Consider the following 22,928-nt stretch of genomic DNA (forward strand, 5'->3'; position numbering starts at 1 on the left):
ACTATAGAACTGGCCATTTTATTGTTGATGGTACCTTGTGGGGACTTATGGGAAGTTTGCCAGTTAATTTCCTATTAGTGAACCTGTCACGAGTGACAGGGGTCCACGGTGGTACATTTGAGAGTTGGTCGTTTCCTAAAATGCGTGAACCTTGAATATCGAGGTCGCTCCTCGAGGTCATTGAGACTTGATGATGATGAAGAGATACTAGTAGAGACATTTAGCCTAGTGACCTAGAGAACTTATGAGAAATTATGAGGGCTGGAGGACCAGATAGGACCATGAACCAAGAGAAAACTAGAACGAGAAGAACCTAAGGGGGGTAGCCTAGGGGCACCCACACGGGGGTTAAACCCCCACAGAAAATAAATGACAAATACATAAGCAAGATCAATAAGTCTTTAAAACCCAATATGAACCTTCAGTAGGCTGCTTACTGGGTATATAGTATATATTCATCCTTGCTACTTTGTTTTCTTTCAGACGAGGCCTAATGGAATGATCGGGGTAGAGGTGCACATGAGCTAGGGGGTATGGAGTTTTGGGGCTAGTGTCATGTGTCTCATTGATATGTTTTCTTACCGAACTCTTTTCGTTTCATTGGTATAGTTAGGTTTTATGAATTTCCTGTGTTATGTCCCTTTGTGTGTACGTAGTGTGGAGTGTCGGTATTGTGGAGAGTTGTCAGATGTTGATGTGGATGAACTGAATTTCCTTATGTGTATGCATGTTCGAAAGTTTTAAATTTTACACACTTTTCGTCATTTCCTAATAAGAAAGGTAACGACTTATTTCTCGAGTTCCTCGAAAAAAAAAAGCGGATTGTTACAGATTGGTATCAGAGCTCTAGGTTGTTAGGTTCTATAGACTGTTTAGAGAGAGAGTCTTAGAGTTCTGCATAGCCCAGCTCGACTAAGCCTCGCCACGGTCTGGTAAGCAGTTATAACATAAATAATCAAGATACCTTAGAGAACTGAACTGACTAATGTACGTAATATCGTTTAAATGAGGATATTGAAAGATGGGATGCGAATCTAACCTGAGATTTGTAATTGACAGAAATGGCTCCTAAAACTAGAGGTGGTGTTATCGGGCGTTGCACGGGAGGAAGGAGGGCACATGAAACAAATGTTTCCCCCCAAGAGACGCCTGAAATAGAGGAAACTCAGGTTCCGCCGCCAGACACGGCGACACCACCACAACGCAATATGGTGACGATGTCGGTTGAGGAGCTGCAAAACCTATTGCAGACTACCATGACCAGCCAGGTGACTAATATTGTGGATGCAGTATTGACGAATCGATCAAGGCAAGGACATAGGGACCAGTTCACGTCTGAAGAGTCTCGCTACCTGCGGGACTTTAAGAAGTATGACCCCCCACAATTTGGGGGGCGAGCCCAAGACACTGAGGCGGCCGAGGGTTGGTTGGAGGCCATCGAGTCAGCCTTCAAGTACATGAACTGTCCTGACACCCATAAAAGTCCATTGTGCAACCTACATGCTAAAGGACCGAGCTCATTTCTGGTGGGAGTCTGTCCTTCGTTCTTTCGAGAATGTGGGCGAACCAGTAACATGGGAACAGTTTCGTGAGGCATTCTTTCGAAAATATTATCCCAGGAGTGTCAGGTTTCAAAGGCAAGAAGAGTTTATACAATTGAAGCAAGGGGAAATGACCGTGGAGGAATATGAGCATGAGTTTGCTCGGTTGTCTCGGTTCGCCCCACACATCATTCCTACGGAGGAGGCCAAGACCGAGAGATTCATCAATGGCCTGAACTGGGACATTCAGGGGCAAGTATCGGCCCATACGACGAGCAACTACGCTATAGCGTTTAGGGTGGCCACTGTCATCGACAATGCCAACCGCCAAAACACCAAGGTGTCTAACCATCAATAAGGTTCCAAAATGAGGTTTGACTTAAACCCTTCCAGGCCCCAATAGCAAGCTGTGGCGGAGGCAATTTGACCAACAGCGAGCACCACGAGGACAGTTTAACCAACAACCACCTTTAGCCATTGATAGACCAAAATGTGGGCGTTGTGGCAGGGACCACGATGGTGAGTGTATGGCAGGTTCGGGAGCTTGTTTCAACTGTGGGAAGAGTGGACACCGAATGGCCGACTGTCCTCATAAGAAGAAGGCTAATGTCGATCGACCTTCGAGGTCAAACCAGGGGAACCGAGGTGGGCAGGTGTAGACTCGAGCCATGGCTCACGCTACTACAGCTCGTCAAGCCGCAGATGCAGGAAATGTGGTGACAGGTACACTCCCAATACTTGGCTATTTCGCATTTGCCTTGTTTGATTCTGGAGCAACCCATTCTTTTATATCTACTACGTTCGTTAGACAAGCACATATAGGGATAGAGCCTTTAGGGTATAGCCCAGCGGTGTCTACTCCAGCTGGCACGATGATGTTGGCGGAGGAGAAAGTTAGTGAAGGAACGATAGTTGTAGCAGAACGCCAGTTTGAGGTGACGTTAATAGTCATAGACATGGTTGACTTCGACGTCATCTTGGGAATGGATTGGCTTGCCATGAACTATGCCTGCATTGATTGCCATTTAGGAGAAGTACTTTTTCAGCCGCCATCCGGAGATAGTTTCAAATTTAAGGGCACAAAGTCCCAAAATATACCTAAGGTGATATCTGCGGTGAAGGCAAAGAGATTAATGAACCAGGGAGCGTGGGGGTTATTGACTAGTGTGGTAGATGTCAGATACACAAATGGAGACATCTCCACGGTCCCAATTGTGAACGAGTTCCTAGATGTTTTTCCTGAGGAGTTGTCAGGACTACCACCTAGGAGGGAAGTCGATTTTAGCATCGAACTAGAGCTTGGGACTAGGCCGATCTCAAAAACTCCGTATAGGATGGCACCGACAGAACTTAAGGAACTTAAGGAGCAGTTGCAGGAATTGTTGAAACAAGGCTTCATACGACCGAGTGTATCCCCCTGGGGGGCCCAGTGTTGTTTATGAAGAAGAAAGATGGTTCGATGCGGCTGTGCATTGACTACAGAGAATTGAATAGAGTCACTGTGAAAAATAAGTACCCGTTGCCGCGGATAGACAATCTATTTGACCAACTGCAGGGAGCAACGGTGTTCTCAAAGATTGACCTGCGCTCAGGGTACCACCAGTTGAGAATTAGGGATGAAGATATACCCAAGACAGCCTTTAGGACTCGCTACGGGCACTACGAGTTTATAGTAATGTCCTTTGGACTAACAAATGCCCCCGTTGTATTCATGGATTTGATGAATAGGATATTTAAGAACTTCCTTGACACATTCGTTATAGTATTCATTGATGATATCCTGATTTATTCCAAATCTGACAGAGAACACGAGTGTCACTTGAGGACAGTATTGACTACACTAAGAGTGAACAGACTGTTTGCAAAATTTTCAAAATATGAGTTCTGGCTTCAGGAAGTCGCCTTCTTAGGTCATGTGGTGTCAAGGGAAGGAATAGCGGTGGATCCAACTAAAGTCGAGGTAGTAATGGAATGGCCTCGTCCGACCACTGCCACCGAGGTACGCAGTTTCTTGGGACTAGCTGGCTACTATCATCGTTTCATTCAAGATTTTGCTAAGATTGCAGCCGCCTTGACCAAACTAACCCGGAAAGGGCAGCCTTTTATGTGGGATCGGACTTGTGAGAGAAGTTTCGTGGAGTTAAAGGAGAGGCTGGTGTCAGCACCAGTGCTTACGGTGCCTTATGGTACTGGAAACTTCGTAATCTACAGCGATGCGTCAGGTAGAGGACTAGGCTGCGTACTGATGCAAAATGGTAGGGTGATCGCTTATGCATCCTGACAATTAAAAGAATATGAGAATAACTACCCAACACACGACTTGGAATTAGCAGCTGTGGTTTTCGCCCTAAAGATTTGGAGGCACTACTTGTACGGAGAAAAGATCAAGATCTACACGGACCACAAGAGCCTCAAGTATCTATTCACCCAGAAAGAGCTTAATATGAGACAAAGGAGGTGGTTGGAGTTAGTTAAAGACTACGATGTGGACATACTATACCATCCCGGTAAGGCTAACGTAGTCGCGGACGCATTGAGCAGGAAGACAACTCACACGTTGGCGCTATTAACGAGGCAGACCGAGATCCAAACCAACATGGAGAGGGCTGGAATTGCCGTGATGGTCAAAGGGGCGACGGCGCGATTGGCCCAGTTGACCGTTCAACCCACCTTGAGGGAACGTATCATAGCGGCGCAAAAGGAGGATACCTACCTCTCAGAGGTTTATGAGCAATTGGGGTCTATAAGGACTGAAGGATTTTCGTTGACCTCTGATGACAATCTCCTATGGAACGATAGGCTATGTGTCCCGGACAACGATGAACTGAAGGAAGAAATTGTTGACAGAGGCCCACCACTCACCATTTATGGTACATCCCGCAGCACCAAGATGTACCAAGATTTGAAAACATGCTACTGGTGGCCCAACATGAAGAGGGATGTGGCGGAATATGTAACTAGGTGTCTGACTTGTCAGCAGGTAAAGGCGCCGAGATAGAAGCCCTCGGGATTGTTACAACCTTCGAGTATCCCACAGTGGAAGTGGGAATGTGGCAATGGACTTCATTTCAGGATTGCCTAAGACGAGGAAGGGCTTCACGGTGATTTGGGTCATTATTGACAGGCTGACAAAGTCGGCACACTTCATACCCAGGAAGGCGACGTATTCAATAGACAAGTGGGCTCAATTATATCTTGAGGAGATAATTAGGCTACACGACGTGCCTGTGTCTATAGTGTTAGATCGAGATACTCGATTTACCTCAAAATTTTGGAAGAGCTTACAAAGGGCACTAGGTACTGAGTGTAAGTTCAGCACAGCGTTCCACCCTCAAACTGATGGACAAACAGAACGGTTGAATCAAATCCTAGAAGACATGTTGAGAGCTTGTGCCTTGGATTTTGCGGGTAGCTGGGATGAACACCTACATTTGGTAGAATTTGCATATAACAACAGTTACCAGGCAACGATCAGAATGGCACCTTTTGAAGCTTTGTATGGCAGGAGGTGTCGATCGCCAGTGTTTTGGCAGGAGGTGGGGAATCAACAGTTATTAGGGCCCGAGTTGGTACAAAGGACAAATGAGGTCGTGCAGAAGATCAGAATGAGAATTCAGACTGCACAAAGCAGACAAAAGAGCTACGCCGATGCCAGAAGAAAAGATCTCGAATTCGAGGTGGGAGATCACATGTTCCTCAAGGTTGCCCCTATAAGAGGAGTATCGAGATTCGGAAGAAGAGGAAAACTTAGCCCTCGATTCATAGGTCCATTTGAGATCCTAGAACGAATAGGCCTAGTCGCATATAGATTGGCGTTGCCGCCTGCTCTCACTGCTGTCCATAACGTGTTCCATGTATCCATGCTTAGGAAGTATACCGCCGACCCCTCACACGTGATTGATTTTGAACCACTACCCCTTCGGGAAGATATGAGTTACGAGGAATACCCCACGAGGATTCTATCGAGATGTGTAAAGACCTTGCGAAACAGAGAAATTAGCCTGGTGAAGGTGCAATGGGGTAATCATCGGCCTGAGGAAGCAACTTGGGAACGAAAGAGCGATATGAGAAAGCAGTACCCTGAATTATTTCAAGAACAAGGAACTTTCGGGGACGAAAGTCCTCAAAGGGGGGAATGATTTGTTGAACCCCAAGTAAGTATATAAAATAAATAAATAAATAAAAAGGGGAAAGAGGGGAAACGTGTGGCAGAGGTTATGGTACACTGACGCCGCCGGCCGTGCATCAGAATTTTGGCGGCGAAATGACCACCTGATGATTTTCGAGGCCACTTTACAAAAAAAAGAAATAAAAAAAACGAAAGAAAGAAAGAGAAGAGGAAAGACAAGGATTTAAGGGGGGTCGAACCGGGTGGAAGGACACCATTTAGCGGGAAGCCTTGCACTTGGGAACGCCGGAAGCCTTGATCGTGTGTGAACGGAGGGAGACAGAAGATCGGAGTTTCGTCTAGATCTACGAAGTTTAAGGACGGTGATTGTCGGAAGAGTCGTGGAGGGAGACGGAAGAAAAAGAAAAAAAAAGGGGGGGGGGGAAGAAGAGAGAAAGAAGGAACAGTTGCGGTCGCTCGTAGAGGTAAGAAGGAAAAAAAAAGAGAAGAGAGAGAGAGAGAAGGGAGGAATCGGGGAAGAAGAAGCTGCCCTCTTCTTCCCCCGCGCAGCCCAGCCCGGCACGGACGCGCGGCCCATCAAGGGCTTGTGCTCAGTACGGGCCAGCCTGCGACAGCCGGCCCAGTGCGGTCTTATTGAGTCGAGCCCTCTTCGAATAATTATCCATTTTGACTCCAATTTTGGCACCGCTTTCACCCGTATTCCTGTTTTTCTAACGTAGATATTATTCGAGGAGTTTGACAAACTTTGGAACTCCTGTCGAACAAAAAAAAGGAGAACATCACGCTGCCCAGGTAAGTGGCACCTCGGAACTTTGGATTTAGCTACGCTCTTAGTATGCATGAAATTATGGTACAAGAAGTATGTTTAGAAGTTGAACATAGAATGAGTGAGATTCATGACTAGCTTTCCATGATTAAATGATTAAGTTATGCCTCCGTCACGCATGTTACAGTATTAGCGGTTAAGCGGGGACATTTAGGGGTTCGCCAACTAACCTCTAACAGTAAACCTGACTCGATTGTCAGCGGTCCGCGTAACCATAGAACTGGCTATTTGATTGTTGACGGTACCTTGTGGGGACTTATAGGAAGTTTGTCAGTTAGTTTCCTTTAAGTGAACCTGTCACGAGAGACAGCGGTCCACGTTGGTACATTAGAGGTGGTCGAGGATTACTGTTCATGTATATGACATTAGCAGTTAAGCGGGGACGTTTAGGGGTTCGCCAACTAACCTCTAATCGTGAACTTGACTCGATTGTCAAGGGTCCGCGTAACTATAGAACTGGCCATTTTATTGTTGATGGTACCTTGTGGGGACTTATGGGAAGTTTGCCAGTTAATTTCTTATTAGTGAACCTGTCACGAGTGACAGGGGTCTACATTGGTACATTAGAGTTGGTCGAGATTTATTGTTCATGTATATGAGTTAGCAGTTATCCGGGGACGATTAGGGGTTCGCCAACTAACCTCTAATTGTGAACTTGACTTGATTGTCAAGGGTCCGCGTACTATAGAACTGGCCATTTTATTGTTGATGGTACCTTGTGGGGACTTATGGGAAGTTTGCCGGTTAATTTCCTATTAGTGAACCTGTCACGAGTGACAGGGGTCCACGATGGTACATTTGAGAGTTGGTCGTTTCCTAAAATGCGTGAACCTTGAATATCGAGGTCGCTCCTCGAGGTCATTGAGACTTGACGATGATGAAGAGATACTAGTAGAGACATTTAGCCTAGTGACCTAGAGAACTTATGAGAAATTATGAGGGCTGGAGAACCAGATAGGACCATGAACCAAGAGAAAACTAGAACGAGAAGAACCTAAGGGGGATAGCCGAGGGGCACCCACACGGGGGTTAAACCCCCACAGAAAATAAATGACAAATACATAAGCAAGATCAATAAGTCTTTAAAACCCAATATGAACCTTCAGCAGGCTGCTTACTAGGTATATAGTATATACTCATCCTTGCTACTTTGTTTTCTTTCAGATGGAACGATCGGGGTAGAGGTGCACACGAGCTGGGGGGGTATGGAGTTTTGGGGCTAGTGTCATGTGTCTCATTGATATGTTTTCTTACCGAACTCTTTTCGTTTCATTGGTATAGTTAGGTTTTATGAATTTCCTGTGTTATGTCCCTTTTGTGTGTACGTAGTGTGGAGTGTCGATATTGTGGAGAGTTGTCAGATGTTGATGTGGATGAACTGAATTTCCTTATGTGTATGCATGTTCGAAAGTTTTAAATTTTACGCACTTTTCGTCATTTCCTAGTAAGAAAGGTAACGACTTATTTCTCGAGTTCCTCGAAAAAAAAAAAACGGGTTGTTACATTAGGACTTAGAAGGATAATTTTTTTATGAGAATGCAGCGTATATTATGAAAATGCCCCTGGGGTGAAATTTTGAGATGCATGCTATTTTTAATTCTTTCTGTTGTGTTAGAAAGAAGGATAGAATATTGTAATTTGTGCTCCGATGATTGAGCTTGCATGAATGTTTAGATAATAAATTTCATGCTTTGGATGACCAATAGGAGTATCTCTCTCACAAAACATGCCTGAAAGAATTAAGTTAAGATTAGAACACTAGGGTTAGAGTGGTTTTACGTTGACCTAGGTCAATACATTTTTAGTAGGTTGAGTGTCACCGTCGTACTTTTTCAACCGTGAAGTGTCATGATCTTGACATGCTCACAACCAGCCTTGAGGAGAACTCAAGCTCATATACATTTTTCGCCCCGACTTTGTGGCTTCATAGGACCATAGACGAGTTTTGTCTTCACCCACCGAACATCACTTATGTGGAATTCAAGCTTGTTCGGTCACACACTGCCTGCACATACATGTTCAATTATTTGCGACACAATCGACTTGCCTCTACATTAGGCCAAGTCACTCGCCTCGACCTTACCTCTACTTGGGGTCAAGGTCTCTCAATACAACGTCGCATCCTACATTATCTTGGTTCCTAATTATCATGACCCACATGTCTTGACGCCATCGCAAGTCAAGGGATGTTATCGGCCATCGCAGCTCACTCGGTTATGCCATCAAGAACAGGCCCACATGTTGTTCATAATATTAGGACATCCCGAACATCCATCCATCTAGATTCAATCGAGGCATTGGCCCTCCCATTCCCATGTCATGTCATTTACAAACTTTGTACCGGATAGTGGGTGCATGATCCAACCTCCGACACATGGGCTGGGGCGGGATACCAACACACCCGTGCCAAATGCTACTGCCCTTGAAAAACTCATTTCAAAGGAAGTTGTCTGAGACACTCGTCTCACAATGTTCGCCCTCACTATGACACACATATGTGCCATTAGGGTAGCTCGCTTAGGCCACAGAGCCCAGGAGTGGTGGAGAGTTGACACCATGCCTCCCCTTACAGTAAATTTTGAGGCATTTTCAATCTGTCTCGAATAGACGTCATTTTGGTGAGTGGACATATGACCCCCTGCATCATCTGTCGAGTATCCAAATGAACCAAATTTAGTGAGCTTTTATCTTTGATACAGACAAACTTAACTCCAGAGTCGCATGGAGAAACTCATATTGAAACTTCAACTTCTGAGGTTATAACTCGGGGCCCTATCTGGCCCTCTTCGAACTTGTCTTTGACACTCGTGTCGCCTCGTTCTCTCAAACCTTGTGTATGCCTCAACTTGGCTTGAATGCACACTCTTTGTGCATTGGATGATGCACCGTCCTCCTCGGTTGCATCATATCACTTCTCAATCTTGGCCGATGGGCACTATTTGATGGTCGCCCCTTGTCTATTTTGCATGTGGGGGTCACAACCTACTTTCTCTCAGTGAAGTTGTGACATCGAGCACCCTAGGATTGCGAATGACAATCAGAAATCAAGACCATAGTGCTCCCGTAAATTAGATTTGCTACACGAAGCTAGTCTCGATTGTCCTGGAAATGTGAGATGAGATTTAAATCGTCTAAACGCCCTAAGAACCTAATAAACCTTCACAACAAAGATGACAACTAAGTAAGCTTAACAGACCTAGTAATATTATGAAAGGTATCACCAAAGTCTCCACCTCCTATCACCTCTAGCACGCTCTTAACACTAGCAACGCCCTGCCAAACGATTGGAGTATCGAAGCAGTATCGTCAAACCAAGCCTAGGTAGGATAGTGTAGCATGTCGAGGCTACCAAGTGTCTTATCTAGTGAAAATGATCAGGGGTCTCCTGAATAGGGCCTTTGCCTATAAACCCATCTTGAGTGGGGGTGTGGGACCATGCATGTAACCTAGTAACTTGCAAGCATAAGAGGTCACACCACCACACTTCATACCAATTAGTTGTCCTAACAGATTTTATGAGGTAGTGCCTCCACGATTTTATGAGGTAGTGCCTCCCCAAGATACTAGTCATTTATTGTTGTTGCTATTGCAAGCTGAGAAAGTCTAAAGAAAGTCAAAGACTAATCATTTACTGTTGTTGCTCTTGCAAGCTGAGAAAGTCAAAAGAACAGTAAAGTTGAATCTACCCCAAGCTAACATAGTTGTCCAAGCTAATATAGTTGTCCAGTAGATCCCCATCACTAAAAAATGGGTGAATCACCTCTAGACACAAGTGTTCACCAACCAACAATCAGTCAAGATCAAAAAGCATTCGGAAGATGCATGGTCACAAAGGAGATTATCCTGAGGTGTCAGTTGTCTACAAAATTTCACCTTATTTTATTATTTATCCTGGTGGGTCACAAAGGGGATTATATCCCAAGGGAAACAAGTATAGTTTGGAATTTTAATCACTACAACCTCCAAGTTTGGGTACAAATTGATGTATGACCAAAAAATTTGTAACACATAATTGCACTTGTTTCCCTTCCCGTCTGCAAAATTCCTAAATATACAACCCACTAAACACATCATTCTTATGTGTTCTAACCCATTAATATTCCCATCTCTAAACTCCCAATACTGTACACAATCAATTAATTTACAGCAAACTGTCTACCTTTACTCCAAAAACTCGTTAGAGAAACAAAAACAGTACAGCGCCAAATTGTACAGACTCCCCCATTGGGTCTCAGAAGACAAAATCGGTTGGCTTGCATAAAAATGGCCTTAAGCCGACTCATTTCTGAGGTCATTTCCTTAGCCATATGATAGCCCATTATAAAACAACGGGCGTGAAGAAAATCTGTGATTCATTAACCGCCTCAAGTAAAAAGCATCTTTAATTCTTCAATTCTTGCACTTCGAACTTCTTGATCTGTTAAGGCACCGGAAATTAATCGCTGTTTTCTTGCTTGCACTGCCTCCATTCTTTCCTCCACAGTACCCTGAGAAGCAAAGTTGCATTTCAAACAACATTGTCACGTTTAAATGCAACTGCCAAACTTAGTTGACACGTTCACCATTTGTAACGGTCCAAGCTCACCGCTAGCAGATATTGTCCTCTTTGGGTTTTCCCTTTCAGGCTTCTCCTCAAGGTTTTTAAAACGCATCTGTTAGGGAGAGGTTTCCACACCCTTATAAAGGGTGTTTCATTCTCCTCCCCAACCGAAGTGGGATATTAACGGACAAATATTGACAAATATTAACGGGCCAAGATCCTTATCAAGTTTAAATGTCTATGAGCAGGCATCACACTCAATAAATTGTTTCCTTTAAGTTAGAAAAGAGATTGCACCTTCACGATAAAACGTCTTATCTTCACACTCTTAGTTTGCCCGATGCGATGAATGCGCATAACTGCTTGTTCTTCAACTGCTGGATTCCACCATGGGTCCTACAATCATTGTTTAAACCATAGACCAATTATGTTGCCATTACTGTTAAACAAATTACAAAGCTCTCTTTGAATTCGTAAAGAATGAATTGACCAAGCAGGTACTTCATGTTTAGATAAAGAGAGGTAATGTCATTAAGCAGCAAGTATTAAAACGCTCAACAAAATGGCATTACAATTAGAAAATAATGATAGATGCAAATAATGCACATATAGCAAATTTCTTTCTCACGTTGCTGCTAGTCGTCCACGAGGGGGCAAATAAAGAACAGATTAATTTTAGAAAAGCTTTAAATAGTGGAAGTCCATTGAAACTACAAAATAAATATGAATCAATACCAACAGTCATAGTCCAAATATCTTTCAATCTTTCCATGTTTCCAAAAGGAAGGCTAAAGGATGGATTCAAGAAAAACTAAATCCGATTTGAGTTTTTGGCCGATAGATAATAGACAAAAACTTTGAATGGCTTTTGGGGAACACCCAATAGCAGTAATATGCTCTAATAAGTTCCTTAAAAAGTTCTTACAGAAGGGCAATGCACGAAGAGATGATCAATATTTTTCCCTAAATAATTAATCGCATATTACACATCTTCAAAAATTGAGAACCATGCAGACATTTGTGCTGATTTTTCCTAAAGCTTCTGAACAAGAAAAGAGATTTGGTGTTCCTTTTAAAATAAGAAACAGTGCATTGAAGCAACAAAAGAATGAGTCGAAGAGGGTGGGTAATCCAATCCAAAAATGAAGAGTTGTAAGAATCCTCAATCAAAATAACAAGCAGGCTCCCCAATTGTTTTGAATCAAACAGGAAGAAACGTTAATAACTTCCAAAAGCATTTAGGCAAACTAGATCAGTTAATGACAACTAGCACAAAAGGTCCATAGAATCCTTGGCTTGCTCATAAAACTGTAACCAAGCACTTTGTATTATAAAACATCTATCAAGAAGCAATCGGCTTATATGGTTTGATCCATTAGACATACCAATACGAAGGCATTTGAAGCAGCTGTCAAATTTATTCCAACTCCACCAGCCTTAAGTGACATCAACAACACCTAAAGTCATAACCAATCCCGAAAAAATTCATTAAACAGCTTCCCACACTAAACTTCAGAAATAAAATCGCATACCAGAATTCCATTATCCTCTGAAAACTCTTTTAGTACTTTTTCTCTCTGCTGTTGACTTAAAGTCCCATCCAAACGGAGAAAAGGAATATTACTCCTATGATGAAAAGAAATGTAATTACAAAAACCTTACAGGCAGGAAATTAAAGAATGATACAAGAAACCATAGAATGTGATAAAGAAATGTGATAAACAAGTAATGACTGGATGATGACTTTGATCCGTGATTAGTACAACTCATTCCAAGAGTATTAGCATAATTAAGGTTCAGACTCCCGCATAACCACAACTAACTACTTCAAAACAAAAGAAAATGATCATAATATTATGCAGTAATCATTACTACTGTCATTATTCACATCTTTTTACATCCAGTGGCAATGTATGGATGTTGTTACAAGCTTTGTTAGACAGTTCTTTCATTACATATCAGAAAGCTTACACTTGCATGGAGTTAATAGCAGATAAACTGAAGTAAAAATAACAAGAAATCTTAGCCATTTCCTCCTTTTATTGTAATTGGTATTCCATTTTGTAATCCTTTACAAGGAGGATGCTCCACCATCTAACACTCTTTGTTGGTAGTGTTTTCAATATGTACCAATCAAAAGCAATCCAATTACAGCCATGTGTCAGCTCATCATAAAAGAAACTTTAAGATGACATACCGTGAGAGAGGAACTTGTAAAAGATCAAGAAAGGCAGTCCACTGGCTGAATAAAATACTCTTTGACCCTGACAAACGAATAGTTTCAAGTTCATTCATCAGAGCCACAACTTTGGATGATTCCACCCAATTTTTCTCAATATCAATCTGAAAACGATTCTCAGTTGGAGCGGTTACAAGATCCTGTCTATTGATTGCTTTCCTGTTGAGAAATCATAGGGTTAACACTTGAGTATGAAGTGGAGACATGCAAGTCAAAAGAAAACCAAAATAAAAATAAATGCATATACACTAAAATAAGATACGTACCTACAAACTGGACACAAACCAGAACAAGAGCTTCTCCAACTTGTCAAAAGGCACTCCCGGCACATACGGTGAGCACATGGTGTCAATACTGCATCTTCAAATACTTCAAGACATATTGGACATTCTCCATGTTCACCGCTTCGAAGCTCTTCCATAACTTTTTGGACATAAGCATGAGAAGGCAGATCTCTACCTTCTCCTACCTGTGTGTTTGGAGTGCTTTTAAGAAAACGCTTTGCTAGCTTATTTAGATCAGAATATTCTTGGGTATCACCTCGACTGCACAAACCAAAACCAAAACCACCAATTAGCATTCTCTCAAATGATAGGCAACTAGAAAGTATGCCATGGCCAGGAACCAGTTTACAACTTTCTCAGAAAGAGCCATTTAATTTTTCACCACTTGAACCCTGCATATATTTGCATTCAAACGATGCTAGTGATTATGTTATTCACTAAACAGCAGTGAAAAAGTCCATTATAGTTTTGTGTTTTTAACTAGAGAATTTTGTTGATGTTTAAAATTTACAAAAGGGATGTATTATCCATGATGTTTACAAAAGACTTTTCCAATTAGGTATGACTATAGGAAGAAAAAATATTAGACAATTTACACCAAGATATAGTGTGGTAAACAGCATTGTCGAAGAGTTTTGTATAAGTCAATGTCTTTCCCATGAATACTCTTTAATCTCTTTCTTTCCACCGATTCCAATAGAAAGCCATTATGAGATTTTTCCATAGTAGGACTTTGGCATTCGTGAATACATAGTAGGACCTTTGCATTTGTGAACAGGTGGTAAATTAAGCCTATGTCCCATAAATCTATTACCTCCCTAAGAAAAGTGAGATGATCTGAAGATATTGAGAATCATTGTCCAGAAATTTTGATCGAACGTGCATCGTATAAGTGGTTTTGTGATTTGTTGTCTTTCTTGCATAATGGGTACCAATTTGGAAATAGAGTCATGTAGGCATTTCTTTGAAAATTTTCATTAATAGCTTTATGCACTATTTTCCAAAGGAAAAACTTCACAATTTTAGGGTGATTTCCTTTCCATATTGACTTTCCTAGCATTGGATTTATTGCTTCTATTCTTTCCCCTATGTCCATCATCAAAAAATTTGTAGCGAAGACTCCTTCAACACTGGGAAGCCATGTCAATGAGTAGTCAAATTGAAAAAAGAAAAAAAAAATCTCCCGACGATTTTAACGGCTCGATTTGGCTTCAATTAGCTTGGTTGACTTGTTTAAACTATTTTGGATTGTTCCATCGTTTCTAACACAATTAAGGCTAGAAAAGATCAATATAGATACTGTTTTGGACAATTAATAATATGCAACACTATTTAGAACTGCTTTTAGGATAGTCAAGTTAGGTTGGCTCCATGAATGAACTCTAAACTCAATTTTCTAAATGAATGAAATATCACAAGTGAAACTAAATTCCAGTTAAACTGAACCTAGGACAATCCACTAGGATGTACTTAGAAGCACCAAGTTGAGTCTAAAACTAGAAGTAAATTTACGGCTGGAGCACCTGAAATTGTTTGATATATGAATAACACGTACCATGTGGCCCTAATTACGTTTATTGCTTATGTTATAATATATGAATGAACTAGTGAGACACCATGATGCACTATGTATGATAAGCATGAATGAAATACAATGAATATATATGTATGTCTTATAAGAGATTTATGTCATGATAAACATTGAAGTATGATGTGCACTATCTCATTGAATCATGATATGTCATATGACATGGATTACTTCTCCGACACGTTATGTACGAACATGTACACCTTGTGTTCCTTTCCTTTTTTTTCATTTGGTTTTCGCCCGCATGAGAGTGCACCAACCTATAATCATGTCTAAGGGGTACGTTAATGAGTCTGCCTAGTGGGTTCATGCATAAACCATGTATAAAGAAGTACTATGTATTAGGTCCGGAAAAGAAAGTAGAGCCCAAGGAACAATCATAAAAATTAGATCTCACCAATCATGACACATGTGGTATGTGAATGCATTTTTCAACCTCAACATAAAAATTAGATCTCACCAGTCATGACACATATGGTATCACATTTTTCAACCTCAACAGTGGAGTCACTTACTAAGTCCTATATTTAACATTTCTCCAAGTAAAGGTAAAGGGCCCATGCACGATTGACAACGTCTGCTGAGGAGGTCATGGAAATAAAGTCATTGATAGATAGTTTTCCACATTTTAGTATATTTCTAACCATAGGATAGTACAGTCGTGTTGTGGCTTTTGGACTCCACTACGAGAGTTTCTAAACCTTATTTTTAACTATGCTTTTACCATGTTTGCATTATTTGTGAATATTGAAGTTCATGGTAATTTTAAGGTTAAAATTAAATTTTTAGATAGTTTACACTTGAACCAATCATGACATGCATGTAGTAATCCATTTGAAAAGACTCCTAAAAGAACTCAGATCCATTTAAACGGGATTGGGTACAATGTAGTTTAGCCAACTCTGGTGCTTTAGAGGTCATCAAGAGTCAGAAGTTAAGCCAGCACACATAGGTGTTCAGGATTAACGCTTGAACGACTCTTTTGTTGACCATATGGTAGAGAGGAATACAAGAGTCGAACATGGACAAAGATGTTTTTATTTTCTTGTACTTTTGGGTTCTCAAATTTAAGAAATTGTGTAATATCTTTGGGTTTTGTTGACCAACTGGAAATCCCTTTTTACTCCGTGGATGTTTTTATATTTCTTATCTTAATGAAATTCAGTTGATTGTACGTATATATTGAAACAACTTACAAAATGTTTGTTCAAGTGGCCGACAAAATTCTCTGCTTCCAGACGCTTCAGCGTCATTGCAATCACAACACAAGTGCAGGAATGGAAAAGAAAAATGATATAGAACAGAGAGGGGAAGGGAAAGCACCTCATCACAAGAAAGGGATGATCACAACATTGGCGAAGACGTAAGAGTAACTCCAATATCGATGCATAATTGTGAAGGACACGTCCTTGCTCAACAAATTGGTCAAATTTCACCTATTATTTGGATAACATATTACGCACGGAAATAACTAAAACAAAACAAGCATGAAGTCTGTGCGCAAGCACCCATAAGTTACCTTGGATCTCTTGAAGAGTGCCTCATAGAAATCTTTTTCAGCATCTGTAAGTTCACAGTACATCACCTGAACATCAGCTGGAGGAAGCACTAAAATTGGCCTGCAACACCCACACTTATGAACAAAACGTGCATTTGCATAAATCAAATGACAAGTATCAGTCAGCAACAAACCTGCCTTCTCGATCCTTACTATATTTAGTCCTCCTAAGCATGATAGGCTTTAAGATGGATTGGACCAATTTTAGCCCTCTCTCATCACCTTCCTCAAATGGTTTTTGAATGATTTTATTCCACCTGGATCAGAAAGGAAATTTGAATGATTCAAAAAAAAAAAAAGATATGGTACATGAAAGCATGCTGAAGAATAATTCAATACAGCATAATCAAGTGGAAATATTTGAAATGCACAAAAAAAAAAAAAAGATATGCTACATGAAAGCATGCTGAAAAATAATTCAATACAGCATAATCAAGTGGAAATATTTGAAATGCACAAAACATGCAATAGTAACTGACCATGCCCAATTTCCCCAAGGTTCAATCCGCAAAAATCGAAGAAGACTGAAGATATCCTCCAGGTTGTTCTGTGACAATATATTTAATGGAAGGCAACCATAAGTGACATTAGTATTGATAATTCACAACAAGAAGTTACCCAGAATGAAAACATAGCACTGTCTTGAAGGCAGTTGAGCCCAAGACTCCAAAATACTAGGTATTAGACACGAACAAACAGTACAAAGTTGACAGTTTAATGCAAGCTATCAAGTAAGCTCTATGAGAAGCTTTACTTGTTGATTCCACTGCTAGAAATAAATACTTTTTACAGCATGCAATATTAATATTACTTTAATAAATATGGTTCTAACTTTGACCTAAAAGACAAGATAGAAAATAATTCATAATTTCCATAGGTTTCTCACAGTATGCTCTTAAAACAGAAATTCCAAAGAGAGACATTTTGTTTCAAAATTACCACCCCCCCNAACAAAAGGAACTGTTCCAGAGATCAAACGGCAAAGAACTTCACATAAATGTTACCTGGATAGGAGTACCAGTAAGACACCAGCGACGGTCAGCAGCTAATGCAGTAGCAGCAAGGGATACTTGGCTTTTAGAGGACTTAATAGTGTGAGCCTCGTCAAGAACCACTCTGAACCACCTAACTGAATAAAGTCCACCTTCTTCAGCATTCTACAAGCAGATATAAAAATAAATAAATAAATAAAAACACAACCCAGTAAATGTGAGTTCAGAAATTACCAACTTATAACAAAGTTTGCAACTACCTGTGCAGAAAATTCCGAGGCTAAAACCCCATAGGTAGTGACTACAACATCATTTTGTGCCAACCCTCTAGCATCCTTGGATCTAGTTTGCCCATAATGAACATACAGAGACAGAGATCCAGGTCGCACATGAGCTTCAATCTCTGCCTAAAAAACAAAGAACCATTGAAAGGAATTCTCAAATACAATTAACCATCTTACTAAACATGATACATGGAACGAATTGATGTTATGGAGTTTAAACAATTTGTGTCAGCCGAATGATAGAGAGGAATAAATACCTTCCATTGTCCTAGAAGGGACATGGGACAAATAATCAGATTGCCGCCGCTTGCTAAGGTGTTCCTCTTCTGCAACTTCTCAAAACCTGTAATTTTAGCCTTCTTCAAAGGATTCAAAGATTGGTCCATACTTCCATCATCTCCTTCAACTGAGGAACATGTCAGCTGACTATTGGATACTCCACCTCTTTCTGAATGGGCAAGAAGAAGGGATATGGTCATGATGGTCTTCCCAAGGCCCATGGCATCAGCCAGAATCTTTCATCAGTAATTATCAACCTATGTGTCAGTAAGAACAAAAATAGAACCAATAACACAAGCACGAATGTAACTACAGCAAAGGCTAATTATTTAAGAGTGTACCCCTCCTCTGGCAATTTGAAGAGTGCTTGGGAACTCTGTCGTTGCTTCACCAGAAAAAGCATTTAAATAGATGACAAGCTCCCTCCTTTAAAAGAGAGTACACAGTCAGGACATACACAACTAACGAGAACTATAGCTCATGAAACTAAAAAAAAAAAAAAAAAAAAAAAAAAAAAAAAAAAAANACTTGTCTAATAGACGATAAGCTTCCCAACATGGATGAAGGGTTGTTGCAGCCTCATCCATGCACTTTCCTTTCTCCAGATGGATCATCCAATGAAGAGCCTGCTTTTGGTAGGGCCGAAGTTCACATAGCAGAGCACTAGGTGGATCCATTTCCTATGGACAACATATTTCAAAAAATTACTAGTCTGAACTGCACTCCACTAATTCACAATATTCTAACAAAAGTATTGCTACCTCCAGCTCTGAAGTGTTCCCAGCGCCAACAATATTCTCAAGATCGATATCTGAGATAGACTCTTCATTTTCAGTCCCATTATCATTTTGAGAACACTTCTTCAAGGTACGCGCTAGTGAGGATGGCAGACTATAACTAACCTGCCGTTTAAAATGTCTTGAGTACAAACCTATCTTATATAATCAGCTATGAATCATATGACAAAGTTATTCTGCTCAGACCTTTGAGTCCAACAGTTGTTTTCTTCCACTCAAGTCCTCTGGAGTAAACTCAGCCTGATTTCATTCACATTACATCATTTAAAAGTGTCATGTATAGATTTATATAATTTAACACATCCACATTACACAAACAAGTCTATCCACTACCACATCAACTTTGCTCTTAAAATCACAGAAAAACATATGAATCTAAAAAAGTGATTGTTGCAGCGAACGAGAGATCTCACCTTCTTGAAAGATGTTAAACCAAGAAGCCGAAACAAAGTTGGGAGAGGATGAATAACTGACTCTGCAGCTGCACTACTAGCTGCCTTGAGAGAGGTTTGCTGGTGCTTACGAAGCAAAGAACTGTTAATGTATACACTGCATTCCAAGGACATATAGTTTCATAAGCTAATCAAAGCTCCACATCATAAACAGGAAGTTTTACCTCATAGGAAACAAGAAACGTGTTTTTATGCCAATTGTTATACTAATGGTCAATCAGACAAAGTAAATTAACAATAAAATCAAGACAACATATGAATTAAAGCTCATATTGGTATTGACACATGCGTATTATACTGATGATGTTAGTAAGCTTACCTTACAGATAAAAGAATTGTATCCATTAAGGCCAGCACTTCTGGAGCAGATTTGCACCAACCCTCTATCCTTACCTTTTTATCACTCACTAATGGAAGAAGGCATCGAGCCCATTCATTGGGTATTCGACCAATCTGCCAAAATCCCATAAATTTTTATACGATAAGAACAGGAGAATATCATTAACAAAATGAGGAAAAGGCACTGAATGATAACAACACATCTGCCTAAGCCAAGGGAAAGCTAAAAAAAAGCCTTCTAATTGTAGACCACTTGAAGAAAATCCCATATATTTAAAAAAACAATCTTTTGTTAATTACCTCCCCTGAATCTTTTGTAGAAAACCTCACGATCTCCGAACAATTGGCCATGAGCTTTCCCTTCCCGGAAACCTTAGCCGATGAAGGCGTTTTACACCCATTTCTTGAAGGAAATGTGAACACCACTTCGTCACCAGGCTTCACCTTCCTTCCCTTAGACGTAGACAGCCCAGCCACTTCAGCCCAGCCAACGAGCCACCACTCACTCCCAATCGAACTCGAACACGGACTGGAGGTTTCCATAACGGCGTTCTTGACCCCAACATTACACGGACTCCGAGTAGAACTTTCCTGCTCATGCGACGGGAAATCTGCGCCTTCATCACAAACCCGCTTCGGCGTAGAGGCAACAGCCTTGCTCTCAGAACTCGAGACACAACGAACATGAACATCATCACAATTCTCATGAACATGCGGTTTATCCCTCATTCCAAAACTAGGGGTATCATAGATTATATTAATGGCGGCGGTGACGTCGTTTTTGGCCAAGTGAAGAGCTCTGATAACATCCATATAGGAGAAGTCGGGACCAACGATGGACCGTACTGTGGATACGAGTTCGTCGTTGATCTTGCTCCCCATTTGAGAATTGAAGGTCGAAACCCTAAACCCTGATGTCAAGAAAATACACGGCGAGAAGATGATGGGCGTAGAATCGAAGAACTTATGAAGGTCTACTGATTTCGTTAATAATTACGGCGAGGAGAATGTGAGAGAATGGAAATCGAAGGTGTATGGAAATGGCGGGGAAAACACTATGAACAGAGGCAAGACGAGCAGTGAAGAAGGCGCGTGAGACGATCTTTGGCCGTGCCGTTTCCCGCCAATGTCATGGTCCAAACTTTTGTGGCACCGTGGCCAATATGTGACCATGACCATCAATTTATATATATTTTTTTCTTTAATCTTGATTTAAAAAGTGTCTAATCTCGAGTGTTCAACCAAAAAAGTTATGAGCATGTAAAAGTATAATTATAGTGACTCAAGTAATGGTATTGTTATAACACATGCGGAAACAATTTTGATCTTAGGCACTCTAAGTACATCTAAATTAGAGCGTGTTCATAAGTATTAAAACGAGTTTAGTACTAACCTTTTGTAGTTCAAATTACTTTGGAACCTAGTGTCTTCCCTACTAATTTCCGGCCGATGGTGGAATCCAGTGAGTTTTTAGAAACAAATTTCCATGTACCTCGATCACCCTATTTATAGAGTCATATTTGCATTTTCATAGATTGCCAAATTTGTGGGGTTTATTTGGCAAATATGCAAGTTTAGTTCAACCATATATTGACACCCAATATTCCACTAACTCTCCATGAAGTGGAGTCAACATTTTGACTTTCTTCCAACCATTGGTTTAAATAGTTAATTTCAAATTAGAGTAATATTAAATGATTAATTAAACCATTTAATTAATATTTAACATTAATTCAAATGTCAATCTCAATCAATTCCGACACATATTAATTAAAATATCTAAATCTTATTTAAATATCTCCGCTTTTCTCTTTTTGTTTAATTCATAAATAAAACAAAAATCCGGTTAAATATATCGTATATATTTAGCGCATATTCCCTAATTCGATTCTGAACACTTCGAACTCACTCGTCACATTGTTCTATGGTTTAGTCCGATATGAGTTAGCAGGGGGACCTAATGGACCTATAGATCATGGGCTCCAACGATCCGAGATTAACCGGCTAAACTCATTAACTTTGTTAACCAACATTCGTTAACTAATATGACACTCCACTATAGCCTAGTTGCTGCACTCCCCTCACTATAGATATATTTTTGTCCATTTGATATAATCATGATTAGTAAGTCGATCATTTACAGATTGTTTGTAACTAGAATTGGGTCAATTTATTGTTTTACCCCTAAAATTACTTCTTGTTCCTTATGTCCCACTAATCCTGTCTAATGAACAATTGGTTTGTGGTCCAACTAGTAAACTGAATCCTTCTCAGGCCAATGAGAGGGTGGGCCCCCTTGTTCAAAACCTAGAGTCAGTACGTAACGGAACTGCCTCTCTACTATCCATAAAAGTGGGTAAGGGTGAGTTCCATCTTGCACCCCATGCCCCAGCCATTCACCCAGTTTTACCCCTGAAATGAGAGGCCTATTGAGTCGGCGAACTTGAGCCACTATCACCCATGCAAATCTAAGGATAATTCCAAATAAACAAGAGTTCATGGTTAGCTTAGGATTAAGATCGAGTTACCTAGGTCATCGAATGAAAAAATCAGTCTCAACAGTAAACGACATTATAAAGTGAGAGTGATTTTCTTCATGGTCCGATCTTATGCAATACTTATTACATAGGACGCCCCCACTCACATGTCTCCGCCCAGCACCCACATCGCCGCCGCGAAGGAACGCCATCATTGTTGCCAGAACCGACCTCAAGAGGATTAAACGCAGCAAAGGTTCAACGCCTACGTAGGAAGAAGGCTCAGTTCAAGGGGAGTCGGACCATCGTTGATTAGGAAAGGCCAAGAGAGCAGCTCCTCAGGTAAGGGACACGCCTGTTGAAACTAAACGTTTTGTTTTTTTTTTGGAAAATGGGTTGAACAGAATTGTCCTATGGCTAGGTGCTGTGTAATCTGATTGTCGAGGGTAATTTGATCGCTATGTGTGTAATCTAATTGCTGTGTGTAATCTGATAGCTTTGGGTAATCTGATCGCTGTGTATAATTGTGTGTAATCTGATTGTGGTGTAATATGGTTAGGTTGTGTAGTCTGGATAGGTGTCTATTGCCGACATATTATGCTT

General features: G+C 40.8%; 1 protein-coding gene across 1 annotated transcript; it reads right to left on the minus strand.

The window, feature by feature from the left end:
• Positions 1-10,412: 10,412 nt before the first annotated feature.
• On the minus strand, positions 10,413-20,989 carry LOC111782461 (DNA repair protein RAD5A). Its single transcript, XM_023663210.1, has 20 exons — positions 20,149-20,989; positions 19,829-19,962; positions 19,471-19,606; positions 19,244-19,297; positions 19,022-19,162; positions 18,789-18,940; positions 18,602-18,686; positions 18,239-18,496; positions 17,958-18,104; positions 17,710-17,862; positions 17,185-17,252; positions 16,840-16,962; positions 16,667-16,766; positions 16,471-16,583; positions 13,542-13,820; positions 13,234-13,434; positions 12,569-12,662; positions 12,422-12,493; positions 11,334-11,432; positions 10,413-10,983 (listed from the first exon to the last, which is right to left on the minus strand). Exons 1-20 carry the CDS (start codon positions 20,728-20,730, stop codon positions 10,861-10,863), a joined length of 3,114 nt encoding a protein of 1,037 aa, XP_023518978.1. The 5' UTR covers positions 20,731-20,989; the 3' UTR covers positions 10,413-10,860.
• Positions 20,990-22,928: the final 1,939 nt, after the last annotated feature.

The sequence above is a fragment of the Cucurbita pepo genome, chromosome LG20 (assembly GCF_002806865.2).
Source record: "Cucurbita pepo subsp. pepo cultivar mu-cu-16 chromosome LG20, ASM280686v2, whole genome shotgun sequence".
In the NCBI taxonomy this organism is placed as follows: Eukaryota; Viridiplantae; Streptophyta; class Magnoliopsida; order Cucurbitales; family Cucurbitaceae; genus Cucurbita; species Cucurbita pepo.